The following is an 18,926-nucleotide window of genomic DNA, read 5'->3' on the forward strand; positions in this document are numbered from 1 at the left end:
ATCGCTAGCTAGTTTTAGCAGCCATGCAAACGCTATGCCGCCGCCCACTGGGGAGTGTATTTTAGCTTAGCAGAAGTGCGAACGCATGTGCAGCCGAGCTCTGCAAAAACAGTTTGTGCAGTTTCTGAGTAGCTCTGAACCTACTCAGCGCTTGCGATCACTTCAGCCTATTCGTGTCCGGATTTGACATCATACAACCGCCCAGCGAACGCCCAGCCATACCTGCATTTTTTCAGACATGCCTGCGTTTTTGCAAACACTCCCTGAAAACGGTCAGTTGATACCCAGAATCGCCCCCTTCCAGTCAATCTTCTTGCGGCCGCCAGTGCGACTGAAAACTTCGCTAGAACCTGTGCACAACCACAAACGGGCTTTGTACCCGTACGATGCGCGTGTGCAGAAATGCCGATTTTTAGCCTGATCGCTGCGCTGCGAACTACGGCAGCTAGCGATCAACTCGGAATGACCCCCAATGTTTCTATGCCACAAGTCTGTAGCAATATGCCCCGCAGCCGTCTGTCAGCATCGTGCTGATACTCTATAGGGCAATAGGTATTTGATAAATGAGGATAAGTGCACCTTGAGAAATACTGATGCAGCCAGATAGAAATGGAAAAAAGTATTTAGTGCAGCTATTAGATCTAGGCAGGGGTCACAAGCATATTGAATGCAGAAAGAGAATGGGATGTAGTTAATATCCCGGTGGGCAGGGTCCCGGCGGTCAGAATACAGACGCCGGGAATGTCGACAGCTGGTGCAAGGCTATTCCCACTCATGTGTGTCCACAACATAACAGAGGGGAAATAGAACTTGTGGTGAGCTCTGCTGGCATTCTGACGGCTGGGATCCCAGTGTCGGTATACTAACGTCCTGGATCCCGGCCGCCAGGATTCCATCCCCAACCCAAGAGAATACATATAATTTAAGTGATCAGTGCAGAGTGGTGATAGGTGGGCAGAATTATTGACAATGTTGAGTTTTGCAATATACAAAATACATTAATGTCATCAATTTATCCATGTTAATAACCTGCTGTCGACATGGTGAATGTCGACCTAGTGATCTAAAAGTCGAACTGTGCAAGCGTCCCAATGGTTACTGCTGGGCGGTGCAGAAGTAAGTTTGGATGCAGAGAAATGGAATTTCAGTGGGCTTTTCCAAGAGGTAACAGGGAGGTGGCTACGGCTGGTGCAAGCTTCATTGTTGCACCAATGGTACGTCTATTAGGATGCATGGAGACGCATTTACACCTCATCCAATGGGTGGCTGAGTATGATCAGAATCGGTCGCGGCATTAACATAAAGACATGGACGCAGCAAAAGATGAACGTCTACGTCCAACTCAGAGTGACCCCTAAAGTATCCATTAATGCCTGCAGAAGACACTGTTCTGATGTATACTGAACCAAGTGGATGTGATATTTATTCATAGTAGGTATTAGTGCTTTAAACATGTACAATGGTCCACAAGTTATATATACACAGGTTGAGTATCCCATATCCAAATATTCCAAAATACAGAATATTCCGAAATACGGAATTTTTTGAGTGAGAGTGAGATAGTGAAACCTTTGTTTTTTGATGGCTCAATGTACACAAACTATGTTTAATACACAAAGTTATTAAACATATTGTATTAAATGACCTTCAGGCTCTGTGTATGAAACATAAATGAATTGTGTGTATGTACACAAACTTTGTTTAATGCAAAAAGTTATTAAAAATATTGACTAAAATGACCTTCAGGCTGTGTGTATAAGGTGTATATGAAACATAAATGCATTCTGTGCTTAGACTTGGGTCCCATCGCCATGATATCTCATTATGGTATGCAATTATTCCAAAATACGGAAAAATCCGATATCCAACATACTTCTGGTCCCAAGCATTTTGGATAAGGGATACTCAACCTGTATAGACATACTGTACCTCCCAACATGACCCTCTCCAGGAGGGACAGAATGCTCTGCTCCTGGACTTCCCTCTTAATTTATGATTGCCACCACCTTTGCTGAAACACCTTTCTTATCCATTAACTTTTTCAACACAGGTGCCGGCAATCTTAAGTTAAGAGAGAAGTCCAGAAGCAGAGCATTTTGTCCCTTCTGGAGAGGGTCATATTGGGAGGTATGTATGTATGTATGTATGTATGTATGTATGTGTGTGTGTGTGTGTGTGTGTATATGTGTGTGTATATATATATATATATATATATATATATATATTCCAGTCCAAATTATACTGTCCAGCACCGTGTCTGGTTATCTGATACAAAAACATAGGAGTACCTACATGTGCGACGCTTAAGGCAGCCCAGTCTGCTGCTGCTCTGTCTACTTACTGCACACCTAACATCCCACAATGCAGCCAATGACCCGGGAACCGCTGTAGCGTTATGGTTATTTCACACTAGCCGGTTTTCACCGGCTGGCAAAAAAATGGCAAAAGTCAGACAGTTTTTTACGGGCAGTCACTACCCTGTCACACACAATGGCTTTGAGCCATGTTTAATGCTGTGTGCATGCGCAGCAGCAATATAATCCCTTGTGCTTGAAAGAGCCCATTCACACACATACTCCACTGCCTTCAGGGACGGCACAGCCATGGGCCGGCAGCCGTTCTATCCAGGGGATATTTCCGGCTGCAACACGGCAACCAGGCCATGTCTGTGCTTTCGGTGTGTTTTCATAAATAACTGAAAACATTGCACGGCAGAAAGCAGTCCAGAGGCTCGGGAGAAATAGCTCTTAAGCGCAGCAGGACTGCCCAGCGGGAGTCTGCTCCCAGACAGCTAGAACGTAGGTGGCTGTTTTGCTCCCTCAGTAGCGCTGAGTGGTGCCAGACTGTCTGAAGGAAGACTCTATACTGAATCTGATCTCAGTACTGAATGCTCACCTATAACTTTACACAGAAACCGCTTTGAAAACAGAGACAAGCAATCTCATTTGACCACCAACATTTACAATCACCTCAAGGTGCCTCCACCTGAAGACCTAGAGGCTGCCTCTGCAAAGTCATCAGGAGCCCACCAGGACTCACTGGTGAGTAGCAGTAGTGGTGGCACTGTGTGGCATATAGAAGACATTGTGGCATGTGGCTTAATAGGTAGACACTGGGCGTTATTCAATTCTTTTCACCCACTTCCACACCCTTTCTGTTTCTGCTGATGGGTGTGGTATAGTCATTTCAGCACGCTACCCCTGGGGTAGCGAGGGTGCCTAACTCTTTACGCAGCTAAACCTGATTACTATGGGCGTGATACGCATGATAACGGGGATCACTTTAGAAAAGATATTGGGAGTGATATATAGATATTAATACCGCCCACTGTGTATCACACTTTTTGGGCACTGGGATGCAGTTAATATACCGGCTGTCGGGATCCCGGCGTTCAGGATACCAACGCCGGAATCCCAACAGATGGTGAAATGCCGGTGATCGCAATCCCGACCACCCGAGTGGGAATATAACCTCGCCACCGGACCCAAAGCGAGGCGAGTGCAACGAGCTCACAAGGAGTCCGGCTGACGGGATGCGGCTGTCGGTATTGTGACATCCCGTCTGCCAGTCTCCCATATGTATTCATGGGCACTATGTGGCATATGGGGACACTATGAGACATAATATTATTATGTTTTAGGGGTTCCCACAAATGAGTTGCCCTGAGCCCCCACAATCCTTATTCCGGCCCTGACTATAGCACAAGTACTAAATGTGTTCCTGGCAAAACCAATACAGTTCAAATACTGTACTATAAATCTTAACCTGCCAACTGAGGCAGAACATTGTGCCCATCACTGCCAGCTGAAGAGCTAAACCAGGAAGTACACAGGTGGCGTGAGTGCTGGGAGCCACCAGGGGATTGCACAAATTGGGTGATAGCTGGAGGTGAGTACTATCCTTCTACTTCATACTGTCCACAGGCACTACGTACAGATGTGTCCTCTTATATCTTTTGCTCTGTGCACTACAAATCGCGTTACACATAACACGTGAGTGCCATGTGTGTCATCTTTTTTTGAGTGTTTTTCTGTGGAAAAAATGCATCTTAGATGCATAGTAATGTAATAGGACAAAAATGATATGCAGCATGCCTATATTCTGTGTATGACTGCAGCTGTATCTGCATACAAAATACTATGCTACAAATTTGCTGCTGCGATCAGATCTGAATTAGGCCCATTGTGCATAAACTGTTTTCTTTCCTTGTGCAATATGCTCAGATATGCAGGATCTGTGCACGTTACAACTTACGTGCGACTCAGAATTAGCCCCAAAGGATACAATGTTAACATTATTTTATTATCCACTATGGACTATAAGTATAATTAAAAAATATATATATTTTGCTCATACTATAAATAATCATGAATTCAGCAAGGAACCAGATTCAATAATGATAATGGCCAATTCACACCACAAATCAGCATAAAGCAATTTATTGATAAAGCCAAGGGGATGTAATTTCAATTGTTCAATATGATGAGCTCTAATTACCAAGGTATGCAATCCTATTGAGTATTAAACTCCTTTTCACAGTTTGCTAGTATGAATATAGATAAGGATGCTGCAACATTAGTACTTATAGCAAAGACTAACCATGTATGCCCCTCCATTAGTTAATTGCACCTAGAACACAGGACTGTGCATGACTCAGGACTGCTAATGACATTTTCAAATGCCAATGGTTTTATTTCAAGAGACGGTGAGAGTCTGAAGAGTTTTGTATTTGTCTTGTTTAAGGCAGTAGAGTCAAATCCGATCAGAATATAATTGTACGAGAGACAATGTAAGATTACGCTCTCCTGACACTTAAACTGCACTGACTGACAAAAGAAGGAAAGGTTTCAAAGTGTCAACCATCATTGCCGTGCATGTCAGTGAACCGGGGATTTGTAAAGAAAGGAAGGATTCTTGAAACAACTCTAAAATTTAAACTGTATGCAAATTAACCTGTCTTGCAGTGGAACTGATAATAGAATCAATATTTAACTTGTACGTACAATTTTGGTTGAGCAGGTGGTTATTTATTAAAGTGCTACAATGCTAAAAAAAAAAAAAAAAAGCTAACTAATCTCACTGATCTTTCTCTTCCTCTCTGTAATCCATATGTACTAGCTATTTGGTATAGAACAAATGAGGTGCATGAAAATATCAGAGACGCAATCAGAAGACCAGAGAACACTATAGGAAAATAGAGTGTGGATAGCAGTGCCAAAGGAGAGAGATTGTACTTTTATCTCTTCAACAAACACATGCTTATATCTGGGAGACTCCAAAAATTTTTGGGTGTTCCCCGTACTGCTGGAAGAGTTGGTGGCACTACAAGACCCTGTACACTTCCTAGTGAAACTGGCATAACAGAGAGCATAATAAGGCAAATTGTGGGTCTATGGGAAGGGGAAGCGGATAATATGAAGCAAAGCAGCTGACCACACCCCATAAATGCTGGATAACTGTCAGCGGGTTGGGTACGGGATACTGAAAGGATGCAGAATACCGACACTGGCATACCAACTGCCTAAAATCTCAACAGGTGATCTGAACTAAAGTAACCCTAACCCTCCCTCTAACTCTAACTCTCCCTTCCCGCAGCCTAACCCTCTTTCAGCCTAACCCTACCTTCCTGAGCCTAACCCTAACCTGCCCTCCCACAGCCTACTCCTAACCCTCTCCCCACAGCCTAATCCCAACAATACCCAGTGGCCTAACCCTAACCCTTCCTGGCATAGTTACGACTGGATTTCGCCTGTCAGGATTCCGACGTCGGCATTCTGACAGGTGTTGGGATTCTGGTGCTAGTATTCTGACTGCTGGTTTCCCGTCCGTTGGGATGTCGACTGAGACTCCTACTTTAAAAGTCTGCCGCCGGCGCCGCAGCGTGCTGCCCCCTCTCCTGTCTTAGCCGGTTCTTCACTGATGCATTACTGGGAGGAGGCGGGGATGTCCCAGCAGGCCCAGTATAGCCACGCCTCCTCCCAGTAATGCATCCCTGAAGAGTGAAGAGCCAACCAGGACAGGACATGTGGCAGCAGGCTGTGGTGGCGGCAGGAGTCTTTTTACAGAAGGAGTCTCCGCGGGGATCAGGAGGTAAGCGGGGGGATGGTGGAGAATCGGGGGGAGCACCAAAATGTATATTTTACTATGCCCCCCCACCACAAAACATTCCTGCGCCCCTGGTTCCAGGCATAGAGTGGTCCTCTGTTAACCAGGGCAGGTCTGTCCCATTGTTTGTGAGCTGTTGGGGGGAGGGGTGCAGTCCTTAACTGATTATTATATACACTAGATGTATGTCCACACATACTGTAGGAAGTTTATGAGAATCAGCTTTGAAATATCTGTTTCAGGTCAAATCAAGCCTATATAAGCACAGCTCATTTTGCATATTTGCATATTTTTTTCTTGTTTTCACTTCATGTTTTGCATAACTTCTTACAGTATGTGTGATCATGTGTGATAGCGAAACTGAACATGTATTGTGGGGTCACCCGTTTCCCAGAGTCGGTATAAGAAAGGAGGGGGCACGTGTGCAGTCACCATGCAGGACCCCTCCTGTCTTGCGTGCAGTAAACTCTACCACTGTGTCAGAGTCTACTGCACATGTGCAGGACCCCTGGAACATAAAACCCACACAATGATCCCAGTAACTTCTCTACTGTGTAAGCACAAATCTCCAGGAAAATGGCTGGCATACCATTTTCCCGATGATGTCTGCAGAACCAATGCAAAACTTAAAGGCCCATGCATAACACGCAACCTGCACCCATTATATGCCACTGCCCCGTCCGATATAAACGGCACAGCAAAAATAATAAGCTCTATCAACAATGAAAGTGGATTGGGGGACATTGCATTTAAAAGGAAGAATGAGACAGAACGGAGGACACATCACTAAACAGCCTTGAGAAAGACCCGATGAATATGGGTAGAAACGCGTTGGCTTAAACTCACCTGAGACCGGACCGGGAGATCCAGCACCAAGGACCAGGGGAAGCGGTGAGAGGTTTCCAGTATTTCCTGAGGATTTACCTGACATGCTTTCACTCCTACCTGCTGCTGGTAATTAGATTTGATTGGACTCCCTGTTTGGACACTTTTTGACTACCATTTATGCTGCTACATATGATTCATGTTTTTACCCCTACCTATTGCTGGTAATTACATTAGATTGGACTCCCTGTTGGGATACCTTTTGCTACCATTTATGCTGCTATTATGCTGCTATTCATGTTTTATGTTTGATGTTTGGAGAATAAATTGTGTTTTTATCTGTGCTATAATTTATGCACCTTCATTCATTTTTAACCAGTACAAACGGTGCTTCACTATATGCACTTTATTTTTGTTTCCTTCTCTCTGGTTATTATGGGATACTCATTCTGAGACGACAACACATGTGACAGTGGGTCCAGAAAAAGTTATTCCCTACCTTGACGCGCATGGTTGTATGTATTAACACCAATTTCTTTTCTGCAATTGTTCAACCCTCTGGGTGGAGGTATTTGTGAGAGTTACCTCTGGGTGTTTTTACTCAATCAAGCTGCTCCTACTGCGCACCGCTTACAGGACCTATATCTTCTTCTTTCACGTATCTATCACTCTCTCTTAGGTACCTGCGAGGTGCTGCAAACACATTATATGTATAAATACAGGGAAAACCGCAGAGCGGTATTTGATAATGCATTTAAGGAGGAGGGAGATCCACCCATTGTGGTCGATACAAATTTGGGTGGAGTTATGCGAGAACTAGAACAAATCCTCTTAAAGGAGAGCCGCATTTGGTGGGAGGTACTTACATTAGAGAAATATCTAACCGATCAAGTAGTACCGAAAGGTTTGATCATCCAGAAGAGTGCCTCCTTTGCATCTGCCAATGACTCTTTCAAGTCAGAGTGGGACAAGATACTCCAGACTTGTTCCTTCTCACTTATAAGGTTAATTATAGAAGACAGAAAAAAGGAGTTAAGCAAATTGGAAGGGGCGATTACTGCCCAAAGAGATCTAACAGCACGCTTCACTGATACCAAAGAATATAAAGATTTTGAGAGTAAAATCGAGATCAACCTTAAAAAAACCGAAAGGGCACTCATGGAAAGAAAAGTAAAAAAATTCAATAGGGACAAGGGTGGAGGAAAGGCTAGGCAGGAAGTGAACGATAAAACCCCTAGCAATTCGAGGGTCAGGAACTCACAACGGGACCATGATGCTCAAAACTATATAGGGAACCAAGCAACAAAGAACAAAAAGAGAAACAACAGAGATATAAGAGAGACTCCCTGTATATTGAGACCGACTAATAGACCCCTCCCACAAAGAGACAATTACCAGAGGGACAAAAGACGAATACGTCACCCCCCTAAGGATAATACACCAATACAGGGGAGAATAAGGGACACGGTACAAATGACACCTCCCAGATTGTTAGGTTCATATAAGGAAAGACGCCAGGCCTTCTCCAATTTGGGAAGAAAAGACCACCCCCCAAATACACGCAATGGGGATGTTCCTTTTTTAGAGGGCGGACGATTCCCACACAGATACAAATGACCAGGAGGGGACGTCGAGGAGGGAAGAACAGTAAGAGGGTTAGGAAAAGACGGTTGAGATCCAATAAGAGGATAAGGACGGGAGACGACACTGGAGAGACCACAGACAAGGAAATTGAGGGTGGTAAGGTCAAAATCTTTAACTTAAGTGACCACATTCTGGCTAAGGAGGAAGTGTCAGTCCTGGAAAAGGGGCTTAAGTTTGCACCTTCCACCGCTATGAATAAATTCTCTACCTTCATAGATTTAAACAAGTTTATTAGGAAGCTCACCCTTAAACGCTTCTTCCTTAGCAAAGATGACGGCGAAACCACTACGATCGGGACCAGCAACACACCCTTCAAACCGAAATCGGTCTTTTATCCGATGCATATGAAGGGAAAATTCATTGATACTTTCTATGATCTGGTCCATCAAGATCTGAAGGAACTACCCAACAGTAAAATTAATTTCAACCTGTCTTGGAAGGAAAGACAAGCCCTAAAGAAATTGCAGGACAACACAAACTTAGTCATCAAACCCGCCGATAAAGGCGGGGGGGGGGGGGGGTGATCTTGAGGAAGGCAGACTATGAAGGGGAGGTTTTAAGACAAGTGGAAGACCTTGACACATACACTGAATTAAAGAAAGATCCCACACAGGAGATCATGGATAAACTACAATCTTTGTTGACAAAGTACTTAGAGCAAAACATCCTTGAGGAAAAAGAGTACAAATACCTCTATAATGAGGAACCGACCATTCCTGTGATCTACGTCTTACCTAAAGTACATAAAGATCCCCACAGACCACCAGGGAGGCCAATTGTGTCGGGAATTAATTCAGTGACCTCCAATTTGTCCGAATACCTCGACTTCCATCTACAACCTTTAGTGGCAAAGAACCAGTCCCATTTAAGAGATACCACAGATTTTCTTAAACATCTGGCTACTATAGTATGGGAGGAGTCAGACATCATGGTCACTGCGGACGTGAAGTCATTATACACTGTGATTAACCATCAGGACGGCCTTAAAGCAGTTACAACAGCTCTGAGTAAGAGTGCTCTTAAAACAGGACTACAAAGTTTTATTGTGGATGGGGTGCAATTTATTTTAACGAACAACTATTTCCATTTTAAGGACACATTTTATTTGCAGAAAGTAGGCACAGCCATGGGCACCAGGTTCGCTCCGAGTTATGCTAACCTCTTCATGGGACTATGGGAGGAGCAAAACATTTGGGATAACAACCCCTTCGGAGCGAACCTGGTGTCCTGGGTAAGGTATATTGACGACATATTTTTTATATGGAGAGGCGATCGCTCAACGCTGGATGCGTTCTGCGAACACCTTAATCTTAATTCCCTCAATATAGCCTTGACCTTCGAAAAAAGCAACAAGGAGTTACACTTCTTGGATGTAACAGTTTATCCAATGAATGGAACACTACAGACGAAGAACTACAGAAAGCCCACAGACTCTAGGGCCTACCTCAACTATAATAGCTGTCATCACCCGGATTGGCTAAAATCCATACCGAGTGGACAGATGCGACGCCTGCGAAGGAACTGTACGGAGATTACGACCTTCAAAGAACAAGCCAGTGAGATGCAGAACAACTTTGTAGCATCTGGATACAATCTGGAGAGAGTAAGCAAGTCAGTCATCTCGGCAGGCAATTTATCAAGGGAAGTACTTCTGCAAAAGAAAGACAAGGTACCCAACAACGAACCCACACCGTATGAATGGGCCTTTATTACATCGTTCAATAGTCAACATAAAGAGCTTGAAAGGATTCTCAGAAGACACTGGAATATTCTAAAAGGAGACCCCATAGTAGGCAATAAACTCCCCAATAAACCAAAGTGCATTTTTAGAAGGGCCCCAAACCTTAGCAATGCATTAGTAAGGGGAGCCCTACCACCCACCAAATCACTGCCGACGATCAAATCAAAAGGATTTTTCCGATGCGGGATGTGTATCGGGTGCCGTACGGTCAAAGGCGATGGGTATAGCAAAACCAGCGAGCTTATGATAAATGGGAAGAAGGTCAATATCAAAACCTTTGTCACATGTAACACAAAAAATGTGGTGTATGCTGTGGAGTGTACGTGTGGACTCTTTTACATCGGCAGAACCTCGAGACCTCTAAAGGTGCGGATTGGCGAGCACCTCAGAAACATAAAAAATGGTCTGACAACACATGCCCTGTCTGAGCATTTCCATACTACACACAACAAAGACCCCATGGCAATTAGAAGATTTTTGGGTTTGCAATGGGTAAAAGGCAACTGGAGACAAAGGGATCTTCCAGCACAATTAGCGAGAGCAGAAATGAAAAGCATTTATGACCTGGGTACACTGCAGCCGGGTGGGCTCAATCTCGATTTCGAGATTAAATGGTTCCTTTAACCCAGTTCCATTTCCCTTCATCTTTTACCACCTTTTGCCTTACTGCACCTTAAACGTCTGTATTTTAATTCTGTGGCACATTGTATTTTTAATCTATTATAACTACCAATTCGTATTTATTAATTTATCTTTATTACAATCCCTTGTTTCCAACACACTTGACGATGAACTATATGCCCGCGACATGGAGTGTAAGTCCCTTTCTTCCACGAGTGAGACGCGCTACGTGGAATGAAGCGGGTTGCCATGGAGACGATTGCGCCTCAGCCGCGTTGCTACGGCTACAGATACGACAACCGGAAGCGGAAGTGACGGCACGGCGCGGAGGTGCTCATGGGACTTGTAGGAAATCAGCTGTATAGGAGCCACCTGCGCCCGCCGCACGGGGATTGGGGGACATTGCATTTAAAAGGAAGAATGAGACAGAACGGAGGACACATCACTAAACAGCCTTGAGAAAGACCCGATGAATATGGGTAGAAACGCGTTGGCTTAAACTCACCTGAGACCGGACCGGGAGATCCAGCACCAAGGACCAGGGGAAGCGGTGAGAGGTTTCCAGTATTTCCTGAGGATTTACCTGACATGCTTTCACTCCTACCTGCTGCTGGTAATTAGATTTGATTGGACTCCCTGTTTGGACACTTTTTGACTACCATTTATGCTGCTACATATGATTCATGTTTTTACCCCTACCTATTGCTGGTAATTACATTAGATTGGACTCCCTGTTGGGATACCTTTTGCTACCATTTATGCTGCTATTCATGTTTTATGTTTGATGTTTGGAGAATAAATTGTGTTTTTATCTGTGCTATAATTTATACACCTTCATTCATTTTTAACCAGTACAAACGGTGCTTCACTATATGCACTTTATTTTTGTTTCCTTCTCTCTGGTTATTATGGGATACTCATTCTGAGACGACAACACATGTGACAGTGGGTCCAGAAAAAGTTATTCCCTACCTTGACGCGCATGGTTGTATGTATTAACACCAATTTCTTTTCTGCAAATGTATTGTGGGGTCACCCGTTTCCCAGAGTCGGTATAAGAAAGGAGGGGGCACGTGTGCAGTCACCATGCAGGACCCCTCCTGTCTTGCGTGCAGTAAACTCTACCACTGTGTCAGAGTCTACTGCACATGTGCAGGACCCCTGGAACATAAAACCCGCACAATGATCCCAGTAACTTCTCTACTGTGTAAGCACAAATCTCCAGGAAAATGGCTGGCATACCATTTTCCCGATGATGTCTGCAGAACCAATGCAAAACTTAAAGGCCCATGCATAACACGCAACCTGCACCCATTATATGCCACTGCCCCGTCCGATATAAACGGCACAGCAAAAATAATAAGCTCTATCAACAATGAAAGTGGGAACTGTTTTCACATTCATAAAAATGGCTCATAGATATCATATGCTGCTCGGACGGGCACAAAAACCTAACTGAGGCTTGGAGGAGGGTCATAGGGGGAGGAGCCAGTGCACACCACCTAGTCCTAAAGCTTTTATTTTTGTGCCCTGTCTCCTGCGGAGCCGCTAATCCCCATGGTCCTGACGGAGTCCCAGCATCCACTAGGACGTCAGAGAAATGTCTCATAGATATCATATGCTGTGATGAATTACAGTAAACAGTATTTCATTGCTTTTTGTATTTGGTTTTATAGGGGTATATTCAATTAAGGTCGAAACTGCCGTCTTGTCGAAAAGACGGCAGTTTTCAACTTTTTCAGGTCGGAAGGGGTTCCGACCTATTCAGTCCCGGGCATTTTTATTCGACAAGTCGGGGGAATTCGACTTGACGAATAGTACGTCAATTGGCGGTATAGCTGCCGATTTGCGTACTTCTGAGGGAAACGGGACCAAATCCGACAGGTTTTGGCCCCGTTTCCAACCATCTCAGTTCGACTTAAAAAAAAAGTTGAACCGAGATGAGGGACCTGAGAGGAGGAGAGGGGGGAGAGCTGCGGGCAGACGGGGGGGGGGGAGCCGTGGGCAGACAGGGGACAGCAGCACTACAGCACAGCGCTGCAGGAGGATGTGTCATAGCCGCCGCTCATAGCAGCATCCACCCAGCTCAAGCAAGTGAGGTCCCGCTTGCTGGAGCCGGGAGGACGCTGCCGTGAGGTCTGGCGGCTGTGCCACAACCTCCTGCAGCGCTGTTGTCCCCCGTCTGCCCACGGCTCTCTCCCCACTCCTCCCTCTCCGGTGCCTCATCTCAATTCGACTTTTTTAAAGTCGAATTGAGATGGGCATTGAATAGTCATTGTCGGATCCATTCCGACAAATGCATGTCGGAATGGATCCGACCTGTATTGAATATACCCCATAATGTTTTAATGTTGCACTTACAAATCTGTTTCATAACCTAACTGTAACTAGATATCTGTCTCATCCTCTGCAAATGCTTGCATAAAAATAAATTATAATAAGAGCAAATAAGAATCAGTAAATTGATTCTAAGCAATACACTAAATGAATGAAAAGCTGGACGCTGGTATTGTTACATTACAGTAAAAAGCTACTTAAGTTACGAAAATGATCATTTCTCAAAACAAGTCATTATTTCAATGTCATCATTACTTACCATAAAGGGAATAGACCAAGCCTAGCAATTACGAACACCAGAGCAAACATGACAAACAGGAGGTCGCACAGTTTTTGACACTTGGAATAACTTGCCATTTTGGCAGCCTAGGACATAAAAAGAGAGAAACTGTAATCTGACAGTAAGCTGTAACATGTTATCAACCAATGACATTCTTATTTCCATACTGTTTTTGTGGATACATTTTAAAAAAGCAAAAAATACACTGTTCCACCTCAGAGATTTTGTTTTCCATTAGTTAAGTCAGATAACAGCAGGAGGGAAGATTTCTGAATGCATCATAAGTGGCTAAAAATAATAGTGATGGTGTCTTATTGCCTGTACTGTATTTTCACCTGAAGTGAAAAGTCTGTGTTCCATTTTTCATAACAGTTTCCCTTTTTACAACAGTTCACATATAGGTATTGGGACAGTTGAGAGCATTCTTGACCACTGTGACAGGGGATACAAACAAAATGGCTGCTACGCCATTTTGTTGTATTTGTTCAGCGTACTTTTAAAGTCTATGGGGGAGATATACTAAGCAGTGATACAATTGGAGAAGTGAGCCAGTGGAGAAGTTGCCCATTGCAACCAATTAGCATTGATGTAACATTTATAATTTGCATACTATAAAAGTATACAGAGCAGCTGATTGGTTGCCATTGGCAACTTCTCCACTGGCTCACTTCTTTACTTTTATCACTGCTTAGTCCATCTTCCCCTTGATTAGTGATTGTGTAAATATTATTAGAAGGGTTTACATTATTTTTTGAGCTATGCTGTTTGATAATAGTAATCAACTATATGATGTAACAGATATAAATTATTGAGTATACAGCAGCTTGCAGCAATTATGCTAACCAAACATTTCAGACTGTTTTATTAGAAGGTGTACTTGGATATAGATTCTGATTCTTAAAGGATTGTATTTTAGTTTTATATTTGACTAGCTGCATAAGAATGTGGGCCCTATTCTGCTTAGCAAGGAGCCTTGGACATATAGGGGGATATTCAATTGTTTGAAAAATCAGTTGGGTGTCTGTTTTTTCTATCTAATAGACAGGACAAAACAGACACTCAACTGACTTTTCAAACATTTGAATTCCCCCCATAGGAGTATATGCAATTGCCCGTTTTTTAATTCGACACAATTCGACCGTCGAATTCTGGCAGGTGGGTGCCGGAATTCAACATATTCAATAAAAAACGGATCCGACAGTCCCGCTGTCGAAAAACGGCCGATTTGACGGATTTTGATTAGATTTTTAAAAATGTAAAAAAACCGGGAAAAAACGCTAAAAAACACGGAAAAAAATGGCGTGGGGTCCCCCCTCCTAAGCATAACCAGCCTCGGGCGCTTCGAGCCGGTCCTGGTTCTAAAAATCCGGGGAAAAAACAGACAGGGGATCCCCCGTATTTTTAAAACCAGCATCGGGCTCCACTAGCTGGGTAGATAATGCCACAGCCGGGGGTCAATTTTATACAGCGCCCTGCGGCCGTGGCATTAAATATCCAACTAGTCACCCCTGGCCGGGGTACCCTGGAGGAGTGGGGACCCCTTCAATCAAGGGTCCCCCCCCTCCAGCCACCCAAGGGCCAGGGGTGAAGCCCGAGGCTGTCCCCCCCATCCAAGGGCTGCGGATGGGGGGCTGATAGACTTTTGAAAAATGAAAGAATATTGTTTTTTCCAGTAGTACTACAAGTCCCAGCAAGCCTCCCCCGCAAGCTGGTACTTGGAGAACCACAAGTACCAGCATGCGGGAGAAAAACGGGCCCGCTGGTACCTGTAGTTCTACTGGAAAAAAATTACCCAAATAAAAACAGGACACAGACACCGTGAAAGTAAAAGTGTATTTCATACATGCCGACACATACATACTTACCTATGTTGACCCGCCGACTGCCACGTCTCCAATGTCGCCGACGATCCGGGGTACCTGTGAATAAAATTATACTCACCTGATCCAGTGTCCTGGTCTTTTATTATAATCCACGTACTTGGCAAAAAAAAAAAACGAACACCCGGACCAGGCGGACTGAAAGGGGTCCCATGTTTACACATGGGACCCTTTCCCCGAATGCAGAGACCCCCCATGACTCCTGTCACAGAAAGGTCCCTTCAGCCAATCAGGAAGCGCCACTTCGTGGCACTCACTGTTATGATTCCCGTACTCCAGACCAGAAGAGATCTTATGGCAGAGATCTGAGTACTGGGAAGATATGCTGGTTGTGGGAGCAGGAGAGCCTAGTAACCCCTGGCGCCCTAACTCCGTTGTCTCGCCCGTGTTATCAGAAATCCCTTGCGAGACTATGGTTGCTTGAGCCCATGGCAGCCGCGTTCGAAGGGCGGATTATGTCTGCCCAACCCCGATGCCCCCGCAGGTCTTAATGGGAGACAAAGGGAAATCCGAGACAGGGTGATAACAAGGGGCCCTCTGACTAAGCAACCAGGCCAGGGGTTACAAGCTAACTAACTTTAACCAAAGGTATGTGCGGACTAGCCGCCAGGGAAAAGGACAACCAAAGAACCACTGATCCGTTACTCCTATCCAGCACCGCTGGATACCAGAGTGGATCTGTGGGAGCGGAATCCTCCGCAAAAGCTCCAGAACACAAATTAACTAAATAATAAACAGTTAGCGGACAAGCCGCAACACACGGCTGAGCCGCGACTCACGAACACCACAGGATGTTAAAGGTGCTCGGTCAGACTCCAGGAATAGATGGCAAACTTCCGAGTACAGGATCTCTGAGGACAGGAACAACCGGATTGAGCAGGACTGGAAACTCTCTGTAGCAGACACAGGCAAACAGGAAGCTATCACCGGCGTCTGTAAGAAGTCCTGAGGGTGCCTTTATTCAGGAACCCTCCAATCAAGATCCAGACAGGGTAATCAATGGAAATGCCGTGCAGCTTGCATGCTGCACGGCCAGCACATAATCAGGTAATTTAGGACAGACCCAGCAACGGGGAACGCGGCTGAACGTGGCGTCCCTGTTGCTAAGGTCAGAGCGGCTCTGTGCGCCCGGCGTCTAGCGTTGCCAGGGAGCCGGCGGCTGAACGCGCACGGCGTCCCTGGTTGCTAGGCGCCGGGCCGCACCGACGAGCGGACCCCGGCGCCTAACAGTACCCCCCCCTTGAGGAGGGGTCAAGGAACCCCTAAAGCCAGGTTTCTGAGGAAATTCTCGAAAAAATGCCCTTTTGAGACTTGGGGCATGAAGGTCCTCATCCAGGACCCAAGACCTTTCCTCTGGCCCATAACCTCTCCAATGTACCAAAAAATAAAGCCGACCCCGGGACAACTTGGAATCGAGAACCTTCTCCACCAAGAACTCCTGCTGACCCTGTACATTTACTGGAGATCTCCCCTGAGATATTCTACGAGGAAATCTACTGGACGAAACATAAGGTTTAAGCAATGAGCAATGGAAGGTATTTCCGATCCGTAAAGTTTTTGGTAAGCGTAACCGGAAAGCAACTGGATTGACTTTTTTGATAATGAGAAATGGTCCAATAAATCTAGGACCCAATCTGGCTGAGGTTTGTCGGAGTTTAATGTTGCGAGTCGACAACCACACCCTGTCTCCTACTTTAAAAGTGCACGGCCGCCGGAGTCTGTCAGAAAATCTTTTTTCCCGGAATGCTGCTTTTCTGAGAGCCAGGTGCACTTTTTTCCAAATAAGTTTAAGATGAGAGGTCAGGGCCAGAGAGGAGACAGAGGAATGTTGAAAAAATGAATTAGCTCTGGGGTGAAAACCAAAAACTGCAAAAAATGGAGACACATTGGTGGAGGAATGACAGGCATTATTATAAGCAAACTCCGCCAATGGAAGAAACTCAGACCAGTCATTTTGGAGTTTGGCCGAGTACAAACGCAAATATTGTTTAAGAGATTGGTTAACTCGCTCAGTCTGTCCATTGGATTGGGGATGATAGCCGGAGGTTAATGATAATTTCATCTTCAACGAAGCACAAAAGGACTTCCAAAATTGTGCAATGAATTGTGGACCCCTGTCAGAGACAATATCAGTGGGTAAGCCATGGAGTCTGAAAACATGGCGGAGGAACAAGACTGCCAATCCCTGGGCAGATGGCAATCGGGGAAGAGCAATGAAATGGGCCATTTTGCTAAAACGGTCCACTACCACCCATATGACTCGGCATCCGGCTGACAGAGGGAGGTCCACCACAAAATCCATGGAGATATGCGACCATGGCCTAAGGGGAACATTCAAGGGCATAAGTTGACCTATAGGCAAAGAACGGGGAACTTTATGCTGTGCACAGACCTGACAAGAAAAAACAAACTCTTTAATGTCTTTGGAAAGACCAGGCCACCATACTGAGCTGGAGACTAATTCCAAAGTCTTAGCGATTCCCGGATGCCCGGCAACCTTGCTATCATGAAACTCCGCCAAAACAGTAGCTCTCAAAAACTCAGGGACAAAAAGACGACCAGCAGGAGTATTTCCAGGAGCTTGATGTTGAAGCAGCTTTAACTGGGTAAATACATCCTGTGTGAGGCCTGCCCGAATGACTGAAGACGGAAGTATGGGAGTAACAGGACTGTTGTCTTGAACTGGAAGAAAACTGCGTGACAGGGCATCTGCCTTAGTATTCTTGGAACCTGGCCTGAAGGTGATAATGAATTTGAAACGAGTAAAAAATAAAGCCCAACGAGCCTGCCGGGCATTCAGTCGTTTGGCAGATTCAATGTATTGAAGATTTTTGTGATCAGTCAAAACTGAAATGGTATGGGTCGCTCCTTCAAGCCAATGCCTCCACTCCTCGAAAGCCCATTTAATAGCCAGCAATTCCCGGTTACCAACATCGTAGTTGGATTCTGCAGATGAGAATTTCCTGGACATAAAGGCACAAGGATGTAATTCAAGGGAATCTGGATCCTTCTGAGAAAGGATAGCCCCTACTCCAACCTCCGAGGCATCAACCTCAACAATGAAAGGCAATTCTGGGTTGGGATGTCTAAGGACAGGGGCTGAGACAAAGGCTTGTTTCAAGGCCTGAAAAGATAACTCAGCTTCACATGACCAATTGGTAGGATCTGCTCCCTTCTTAGTAAGTGCCACAATGGGAGCAACTAGGTCAGAGAAAGAGTGAATAAATCTTCTATAGTAGTTTGCAAACCCTAAAAAGCGCTGAATTGCTTTTAAATTGGTGGGTTGCGCCCAACTAAGGATGGCTTGGAGCTTCTTCGGTTCCATACGGAATCCCCGAGGGGAAATAATGTACCCTAAAAAGGATACCTCCGTGACATGAAATTCACACTTCTCCAGTTTGGCATATAGGTGATTTTCACGTAATTTCTTTAGCACCTGACGCACCTGGGTAACATGTTGTTCTTCAGAGTCAGAATATATCAAAATATCGTC

The 18,926-nt window shown here is 44.9% G+C and overlaps 1 protein-coding gene across 4 annotated transcripts in view; it reads right to left on the reverse strand.

Moving 5' to 3' along the window:
- CERS6 (ceramide synthase 6) overlaps positions 1-18,926 on the reverse strand; it is a 694,449-nt gene that overhangs the window by 92,509 nt on the left and 583,014 nt on the right. For all 4 annotated transcript variants that reach the window (XM_063933582.1, XM_063933580.1, XM_063933579.1 and 1 more), the window contains exon 8: positions 13,533-13,639. In XM_063933582.1, the coding sequence (XP_063789652.1) occupies positions 13,533-13,639 (107 nt within the window). The remainder of the gene's footprint in view (positions 1-13,532; positions 13,640-18,926) is intronic.

This window comes from Pseudophryne corroboree, chromosome 7 (assembly GCF_028390025.1).
Source record: "Pseudophryne corroboree isolate aPseCor3 chromosome 7, aPseCor3.hap2, whole genome shotgun sequence".
NCBI lineage: Eukaryota > Metazoa > Chordata > Amphibia > Anura > Myobatrachidae > Pseudophryne > Pseudophryne corroboree.